This window comes from Phaethon lepturus, unplaced genomic scaffold (assembly GCF_000687285.1).
Source record: "Phaethon lepturus isolate BGI_N335 unplaced genomic scaffold, ASM68728v1 scaffold5960, whole genome shotgun sequence".
Taxonomy (NCBI): Eukaryota; Metazoa; Chordata; class Aves; order Phaethontiformes; family Phaethontidae; genus Phaethon; species Phaethon lepturus.
Window position 1 is genome coordinate 2,298 of NW_010511054.1, and position 10,435 is coordinate 12,732.

The 10,435-nt window shown below is 33.4% G+C and overlaps 1 protein-coding gene across 1 annotated transcript in view; it reads left to right on the forward strand.

Annotated features, from left to right (window-relative positions):
• Positions 1-414: 414 nt before the first annotated feature.
• Positions 415-10,435, forward strand: part of KCNT2 (potassium channel, subfamily T, member 2) — a 110,443-nt gene continuing 100,422 nt past the window's right edge. The window contains 4 exon segments of the mRNA XM_010282549.1: positions 415-445; positions 1,659-1,758; positions 5,660-5,708; positions 7,549-7,608. Coding sequence (XP_010280851.1) covers positions 415-445; positions 1,659-1,758; positions 5,660-5,708; positions 7,549-7,608 — 240 coding nt within the window.

A 10,435-nucleotide genomic window follows, 5' to 3' on the forward strand; every position in this document is an offset into this window, starting at 1 on the left:
ACAAACCTATTTGCCAATAACAGCTGTGGGACTTCTTATGGTTGGGACCACAGGATTTTAACCCCTGGTTTACAGATGACAAGATGCTGTAAAAGTCCATCCACTTCACATGTGATAACTGCAACTTCATAGTTAATAGTAAGCAGTGTTGTGTAATAAACCTTAGGATTTCTTTCAGCATTTGCATGGTAGAATATTTAAGAATCTATTTTCTATTTGTATGTGTTTGCTGTAGATTGTGTTTTAAGGGAGGGGAACTAGTAGATATAAAAAGGTGATTTACCAGCTTTATCTGTAAGGTATTCATTTTGAACTTAGAACTGAGTAAAGTAAAAAAGTACGTAATATTACCATAAGATAATTATGATTCTTTCCTTAAAAGGGAATGTATACACACAGTTTTGGGTATGCATAATGAAGCTGTAGTTCTTAAACCAGAGAAGTAGTTATATTGAGTTCAGCAGACCTGCTAACATATTTGCAACAGAGCAATAAAAGATACTATTCTTATGATAACTAGGGGCAAATGAAGTCACATCTGTGTAAGACAGTCAATGGTATTCTGCTTTGGACAGAAGAGTTCAGCCACACAGACCTGCACTGTCAGTTCACAAGACTGGAAAAAATTAATGCTTAAAGTGACCTCCACCCACTTAACCTCAGTCAACCAACAGTTTTAACATAATTAGTGAACAAAAACTTAAAACCAAGAGTTCAATACAAATATTTACACTGGCAAAACTTTGAGACTATTGAATTTAATAACAAGGCTGAAAATTTAAACTCTAATCCTCTAATGACTGCAAAATCTGATTAAAATATAGTTAAGTTCAACTGTAGTAGATAATGGCTCCAATTAGCACTGAAATAAACTGCCCATGTGATAGAAGCAAGTGTCCATGTGGATCCCTTTGAAGGAATCTTGTCTTTGTGCAGTAGACCTGTTTGTGGGAAATACTGGAATAGTTTGTGATAGTATTTGTGATATATCCTTTCAGCGAGAATATTTCAATATTCACATGGTCTGTAGAACAATTTGTTGATTCTGTTCAGTTCTGCATTCAGCATGACTTTCAGATGTCCTGATTCTTGGATGCATAATTATGCAACTTCAACATTAAATAACTACAGTTTAATATTTTATAAGTTTGGATAGTACTAATATATTCTGTATGAGAAGCTACTGCAGAAGACTTTCAGATATTAATATTTAAATACTTGCCATTGTATATCCTCTGCCTATGGCTCAAAGTATGTCTTCTTCATGTCACTGTATCTTGCATCACAAATACCATATGTAGTTCTGGTTCCCCTTTCAAGAAAGTGGACTTGTAAAACTACAAAAGACCCGAAGAATGGCATCAGAAAAGATGAATGGCATAGAATAGCTTTCAAACAAATGACAAAAGTTCTTTACGTTAAAACAGACTAAGTCTTAACCCAGAGATTTCTTGGATTACATGTGTAGCTGACAGGCTTATTCTTACATTCCTCTGTGTGTATACCAATCGCCCATATCAGGGACAGGTTACTAGCTAGATTGACCTTTGCTCTGTTGCAGCATGGCTATTCTGGTTCCTTTTAGGTTTACCTTAAAAGAGGATGAAACTCTAAAAAACCTGAATTTATTTCTGTATTTTCTTTTCTTTTTAAAATAGGTCTGAGAATACGATTATTCAATTTTTCTCTCAAGCTACTAAGCTGTTTCTTATACATAATTCGTGTGCTCCTGGATGATCCTACACAAGGACTTGGATGGTAATTTTTTTTTTTTTAATTTCTGTTCTCAAAGCATTGTTGAACTCATAAGAAATAAATTAATTTAATGAATAAATGTTTGATATTCTGTAAACAGGGATTTGGTTTTATGTCTTACAGGTGTTTTGAAAGAATTATAAAGCTATTCTTACATTGTGAATGGAAATAAGAACCAAAATAATAATATTCTTTTTCACTTTATTGCTAAAATAATCCTGGCTATTTGCTCAGAAACTGTGCATCAGATATAGTTGTGCAGACTTATATATTTTGGTTGTATTATTACATAACATTTCTGTGTGTCGTATTTATGTTTCTATTTATAGAAATAAAATTACAAATATCTGGTTGCCAGTTTATGCAACAGTAATTTTAGGATTTTACTTAAATAATTTTACTTAAAGCCCCAGATTCCAGAAACAAACAGACAAATACATGAAACTGAGCTTTCATGCAGATTACATTGATGATAATTTTCTAGCTCTCTGCTTTCTCTAAACACTTAGAAGAGAGGGAGACTAAAACTACATTCTATACGCATGATCATCTACGGTCATAATGCATGATTTTGCACACCTACAATTGTCAGTATGGTATTCTATATGGGTCATTGGGTACTCCGCTTCTTTTTTCCCCCATGTGTTATACAATCGACCACCAATTGTAGAAGAAATTATATTTATAATTTATTAAATTGTGTACTTCAGTTGTATTTGTGTCCTGGATATATTGAATCTTCTCAATTCTAAATGCTAATTGGCACCACATTTTATTCATTTACTTGCTTTCACTTGATTTAATTCCATTGGCCTTAAATACTGAAAGAAACAAAGCACAGATACAAATACTGAGCTTGGGATGGTAGAAATAGCACTCTTCACATAATGTTAGGCAAAGGACAAAGTATGACTTCTAATTTTACTATTTGAAAATCTGATAAATCTAATAAGGGTAATACTATAAAAAACATATACTGTATATTCTGCTAGAATATATAGTATGTTCTGTATTCTATATTAACTAGATACTATATTCTGTTTTCTACCAGAATCAAATAAAAAACAGAGTGAGTGAGTTATGGAATATTGGCTTTACTCAACAGCGCATGAGAGAAGGATGTGTGAATGGGAAGTACAGAAGATGCATTTGAGAATTTTTTTGGGTCAAAATTTATTGTAAGAAATTAGAACATCTGAAAAAGGGTTAGAAAAAAATCTCCCTGGAAAAGTAAGAACTGCAAAAAACCTCTTTTTTTGACTCCACATGTATCTTAGAACATCTTTTCAAGGAGATGAAATGTGTAGGGAGGAAACAAAGCAGTAAAGATTTTGCAAAACCTTTAACAGTGATGGAGAAGAGAAAATCCAGCCTTAGAAATTTAGGCATAGTAGCACAGCAACTCCAAGACCTGAAATTTTACAGCTAATGATACCTTCTGGCATGGAGAAGTTGCTGAGCTTATTATTAAGTGAGCATATTATACTGCAAGGTTATGTCTCGGTATGCAGAACAGACTAGAACATCAGCACTTCTGCCACAAGTATACTTCAAAACTTTTGTATTCATAAGCAAAGATTTTTCTGCATCTTGCAGACTGCTTAATTCCCCAGGCCTTTCCTGATATGTTTGTTCCTTCAAGCTAAATGTTTAACAATTCACCAGCCAGAGTGTATTTGTCTTTTCCATATATATTATTCCCTTACATCGTGTTGTGGTACATTTAAGAGACTAGTTTGTTCTATCTCTGTATAACATTCATCTAGCTGAGAAGTTTCAGCTAAGTTACTTCTGCGTGCTTACTAAGATCCCAGTCTTAGAAGCTATGCCAGACACATGAGCCCCGGGCCCAAATGGTACCCCATTAATTTCAATGGTTTTGCCATAGAGATCCTGAGGTCTTGATACCTAAACTACTGCCATAATACATTCTTACAAATGCGGTGTTAGGAAAAAAAAAAATCCTTCCCAGATACTGTGTTACAGTCTGATGAAAGAAACTACTCTCTGTTCTGAGAGCATGGCCACAGAAAACATCTGCTCATTGTTTTTAAAGTGACATTTCTGGGACGAATGCTTTTCATCATAGACTGCCCCTGCAGATTTATTTCCTGTTTTTCAGAAATACCTGCACAAGTTAGTATCTTTCATTTACTCCTTCAGGTACAGTGAGTGTACAGGGAAGAGCTTAAGACATAAAGCGTCCTTATTAATGGATACCATTTAGCCCCTGTCCACTCATAGTTGGTAAAAATACAGCTATTACTAATCTGTGGTCTGCAAATACTTTTTTCCTCTGACCTTGCTTGCCAAAGATAAACAAGGATATTTTCCGTCATTTACACAAATATATATTCCCATATCCTTACATGACCATTTGAAGGGAGAATTTGTGCTAGCAATTCAAGGCAAGATAATATTGTCTACATAGCAGCTATTTTTTTACATAGGTGTCATCAGTTTCTTACTTCAATTACTGCTGCATGAATCTCCATCCCTCCTCACATCCTCACAAGAGGATATAAAGTGTAGTTTGATGCAGTCTTTCGTGTTGCGAGTATGGCAGGTATATGTACTCTTTCTATCCCAGCCTATCCATGTGATAGGATTACTAGTATCTTTTGATGTTAAATATTTATTGTGTACTTAGTTCAGCTTTTGAAAGTATAATTTCAGTTGTTTTGTTTTTAAAGTGGAGCGTTTGAAAATAAATCTTTAAAAAATGTAAATTGAAATGCTTCATAGTTCTTTATCTACAGATACAGAACACATAGGGAACTACTTTCTAAAAGTTATTTTACTTTTCAAAATGTCTATATCTGTTGCCTAGGGTTTCAAACCATTGCATGCATTTTATAAGAACACTTAATAATGTAATTAATATCCCTTTTCTCCCATATGTTTTTATGATTGTGTTCCCATATACATTTGGTAATGAAAATGGACTTTGAATGGATGGGATGACAACTATCAGTAAGGAATTAAACCGGATTTGTTCCAATCAAAACTACACACCTGGAACGATTGATTGGTGAGTTCCTAATTTAAAAAAGAAAACCAAAAGTCCACATAATGGTGGGAAGGAAACAGGAAGACAAATCAATTTCCATCTGGAATGGTGACATTTTAACATATTATATTGATGTTTACACAACTATCAAGCAATTACTTCCATGTTCCTGAATATTCAAAACTGCCTTTAATATTTTAATTGTTTCTCTGATTGCATAAGCGAACTGCTGGATTGGATGCTCTTGTAAGAGCTGAATTCCATCAATGCTTATACCTTGCTGAAAAAAAAAGGATGCCCTTATTTAAAAAACAATTATAAGAAGCAGTAAGTGACTAACAGTAAACTATTGTGCCATTGAGTGTGCCAGATTCCCGTAGTACTGTATCAAGCACCTATTATCATTGAGTTTAGTAAATACTAAGACAACATGAGATTTTTCTGAGTTACAGCAGCCCTTATGTGTTAGATACCATTTATATCATTACACAGATAACAAAAAGTTCACACAAAAGAATTGTCAAGTTTCTTTTTCTTGCCACAAATAATTATTCCTCTGCATCTCTAGAATCAAAAGCTCAAATTGATTTATTCTTTTTGAAATCATAGGGGATGAAGTAGCCACCACTGGAGCCAATAAAAGATCTTGGTGTCACTGGGTGCTGAATTACTCACACAGGAACTCAATGATTGGCTCTGGATTAGAAATACAAGCAACGTCAATACTCAGTAGATAACTACCAATATAAAATTTTTATTACTGAGATTTTTTTTTTTTAATAAGGCTGCTCTAATTTTCATTCACATGTACAAAATTTTTTTGTCTTGATTTTGTTCAAAACACTAACCAGATTTTGATTAATTTAATATATATTTTCTTATTATAATGAACAGGTCTCCTATTATTTGGGTGAATCGAAGCTTGCCTTTATGGGGATTACAGGTATGGCCGATTTAACTATTTCCATTTAATAACTGTAGACAATATTGATTTATATAATTTCAGTAATGTTAAAGGATACTTGGAAAAGTTGACAATAACAAAGAAGTCTACTCGATGACCACATACAACAAAATCATAAGGTAAAGATAAGCTAATTTGAGCTGATTGGAATTTATATGGCTTTACAATATATTTATAAAGTATTAAAGCTTATAACAAAATACTGTAGAATTAGCCTTTTCCCTTTGAATTAACAAGCTCTGTTGAGTCAAGTAGTCATTGTTTGCTCTTCTGAGGAGTTTAAATTTCATAATAGCTTATGGCTAGCTTTTGATGGGCTCCATGGGCTTTCTTGTTAAATAAAATAGAAAGCTAAAGTCACTTTAAAATACAGAAGCCTACATGTTTAGAGGAGTATATCATAGAACATGGACTACATCAGTGCTTTGTGGGTCTTGAAGATCTTTTGAAGTTTGTGGTTCAATCCTCAGTGTCCTGGAGCCTGCTTATTTTAGGAACACTTTTTTTTTACTTGTGGAGAGTGCTGTGGGAATTCTCCGTGTGAAATGTGTTCTTTTACTAAGAATTCCTTAAGCTTCCAGTATGGTTATACTTTTATATTCTTGCGCCATGCTTAGTGCAATGCCACTACAATTGTTTGTACCTCTATGGTATGTACTATCTTGCTAAGGGAAGAATCCCTCGATGAAAATACCATTACAATTCCTTGCTTATAGTATGCACAGTTTGAATATATTTTGACTAGGCATTCAGAATACTGCATTCAGCTTAATTAAAAAATACTGAGAGATTTATTTGCTTATAGTTACATTCTTATTGTAATAAGTTTATCTGATAACCATAGGAATTTATGCATATGTGTATATGTATACATGTGTACATACACATGCATTCAAAGTAGGTACTTGGAGAAACTGATATCATATTTTGATTATTTTAATAATTTTCCAATTCATAGCATCTTTTTAAATTTTAAATAATGATATTGTGAGTGCAAATAGTGCACTCTTCTGAGTTTTCAGTAGTAGTGAGCATTAGTTTAAAATTAGAAATCCTGAGGCTTGTTTGACTTCAGGCTTCAGCTGAATTTGTACACCTTCTTGACAGAATATTCCCACAATATACATGAAAATACAAATATTTGCTATGCAAAGGATTTGAGTAAGTTTTGTGGTTATTTAATAAGAATTAAGTAAATTTTTTACTATTTTGATATTTGAGTATATAAATATTTTTAGATTACATAATACATACACTAACTACATATAATCTACATGAAGACTGATAGTTGAGCTTAGTTGCATTTAAATATTAAAATAAATAATGACTCATCTGTATAGTTTTTGCTGTTTTCAACTTTATGAATTATACACAGTAAAAAAACTGTTTTTCCACACATTCATATCATCTTTACAGAAGAGTAACGGACAGTAGTCAGCTCTTTATTTACAGTTTCCTCCATCTCTCTCTTTCTCTTGTGAAAAGATCTTGGTACCTTTTAGGAACAGGCAACTGGAATTTGAGAAGCAATCTGGCAGACTGTGTATGGAGCTCTCTAAAAACCAGTGGAAAGGCCACTCTGCAGGCTCTCTGGAGTATTATACTTGGAAAAGAGCACTAAGACTCAAGTCACAACCTGTACTTTAGTCAGAAAAATGACAATGTTTAAGCTTCATGCTAAATACTGTTAACTAAGATGGTTTCAGAGGATGCACAGAAAAGCTGTTTTTTATTATCTTTTACTTTTCATTGTAATGCTTAATGTCTTACATACTTTAGAAGCCAGTATTAATACACATATTTTATCACTTCACTTAAGGTTTCTGTGGCTTTAATAAGTCTCCTTGAAACTCTGCTGCTGAGTTATCTAAGCTACAAGGTAAGAACTTTTAGTTACTTTTAGGCATAATTCAACACAAGAAGTAACAGAGTTAAATGTTTCAATATAAAATTAATATGCTTGCATTTGTCAAAGCTGTAGCTACTCAGTATCTATAACTCAAGTTTCAGCCCCCTAAAACCGCATACCAAAAAACTAGGCCAAGACAGTACATATTTTTTTTTTTTTTAATTATGGATTCCTACATACTGGTGTTACCCATCTCTCTGATGCTATTGGAACATCTTTACAAAATGCCTTGAAATCATCTGATGAGAATACAATATATTTTTGTATTTGCATTCTCCTTAAAAAGTTATATTTTCCTAATATTTTATTCAATTTTCTTCATTATGTTTTGTGATGTGCTATCCTAGTGAGTTTTAGGTACTCTGCATTTTTAGTATCTTCAGGAGAAAAATACTAAAATAGTTTATCAAAGTAAATATGAAAAGATTTGGTTTCTAAAGCTGAAAATATCTTGAAGCATTTTTTTTTTTAATTTTTGAATTACTGACATTGAGTAGCTATCAGAGCCACTAATGAAGTTAGAGAGTTGTACTTTAATGTGCTTATCAAGTGATTATAACATAAATGTTTTTCTTAGCACCCAATAGTGCTAAGAAGCTTAAAACTGTCTACTGTCTAAAAGTTATTCTTCGTAATCCTTGTAAGTAGCATATACTATTTAGGTGTTGGAGGTTACAAATGCAAATCAATTATAGGCAGAAACAATCCAAAATTAACACATCTAGTGCCAAAACAGTAAAGAGCAATCACAATTTATACTTTTCCTGAGTTCATTGGGCAGCATTTTATCCCTATCCATTCTGGTTGTGGTCTGCATCAATTTCAGTGAGAAGAGAAGATGAGAGAAATATTAGCAAGTGAGCTCCCATGAGAAGTTACTTATTAGTGTGCAATGGGTGTAAAACTCTACTATCCCGATTTGCTGCATATACCTGTCAGAGAAGTCAAGGCAATCTTATAATGGCTATATTTCCACTGCCCATAAGGGAGTAAAAGTAATGTAAGGAAGAATAATAGTAATGAAATACACTTTGCCAATCCACCTGTTGCAAACATCTCCTTCCCCCTGGCCCTGTCATCTTAGTTACAATCTGGAAATGTCATGATACAGCCATTTACACCAGTCACAGGAAGCCAAGGAGGCTGTTATTTCGCCCACTGTAAGGCCTTTCTGCACAGCCAGGATGACTGAAGGAGTCTTGGTTCATGTAAATCTGTGATAGGTTACTTATTTCATGCCAACTTTTCCAAAGCTTTTACAGTTTAAGCACGAGTCACAGGATGAGCCAGGAAGAAAACAAGGAAAAGATGACTGTGTTTGCATTTGTGTGCACATTGCTAGGATTTCACAAATAACCTGTAAAATAAATAAAGCAGTCATTTGAGGGAATACTCTGAGGATTTACCTTTGCGATACTTGTTTGATGACATGTGAGAAATGATTCAACATGCAGAATAGTGAGGACAAAATAGTATATCATGCTACTGGGATGCAGTGAATTTGCATTTTTTATTGCTTTTTTTAATGGGGAGGAATGCAAAGAATGTAGCCCTGTATTACACTGCTGACCATTTGGATTCAAGAATGGATGGTTTACAATCTGCATTCTCAGAGCTCAAATTATTGCATGAGGGTTTGCCCTTGGCCAAAATTCTGGAAGATGTCTACATTAGTAATTTTCATTGCCAAAACTCATCACAGACATCTGGCAATCCTACTATATCACTGGCGTACAGGCAGTCTTAACTGCTTTTATCTGTGCCATACATTCTGACTGCAAAAGGCAGGTTTGCAGAAGACATGATGCATTTGTATGTGGAAGCCAGAATCTTACAGCTGTAGGAATCACTAAATACCTGGAGCACATCTGCACAGACATTTTGCCTACACAAGTAAATTATGTGACATTTCTTTTCTATAATGCAGAAAAGAAAGCTCTTAACATTAAAAATGGGGAAATTAGTGAAAACACTGAATGGGTCAGTTGGGAAAATAAAATTTTCTTTTAATTTTATTATTCCTACAAATAAAACCTCAGTTTACAGTCTCATAATTTCACTTCCGTTTACAGGGCTGCTTATCACATGAAATATTTAGGATTATTTGAGTGTGTCAAACTCCCACCAATTACAATTATATGGAAGGCAATAATGCCTGCCCTATAGGTACACTGGCCTCTAGGTGTGAAGAGTTAAAAATAGGAAAAGAATTTTATATACTATGGAGCTTATATTTAATTTTCAGTGGTTCTATGAGATCGTTATTTTAACAGGAAAAGTTATACGTCATTGCAACTGAAAATATAATGCTGTACTGCAAATTTTTGTAATATTGACATAATATATGCTACGTTGTTACTGCATTACCTATGATGCAGTCTTGATATACAGAATCAGTAAAGCTGTATGTCACTGAATTTTAAATATTTTCTTTTTTAAATGTATGGATTTTCATCCCAACATTTAATCATTCACAGTCACTACTCAGATGTGGAAAAGAAATAGTTAGTAGTAAGCAGATTAAAAGATCAGTACCACTTCCATTGAAATATGTGGGAAGACCTCTAATTTCATGTAAGAAAGATCAAGTTCCAAAAAGATCTGAAATGTACTGAAGTGTTTGTTGCAGAAATACAGAACTTTGATTTTGTAGTCCTAATCTAAATATTAAAGACTAGATTGTTTTCCTTACTTCTCTTTCCAAAACAGTTGGGAAAGAGAAAATATAAAGTAAAGATAAAAGAAGATAAATGCAAAGGAAGGAAAGACTGTCTGTAGAATCCTCCTATCTTTCCCT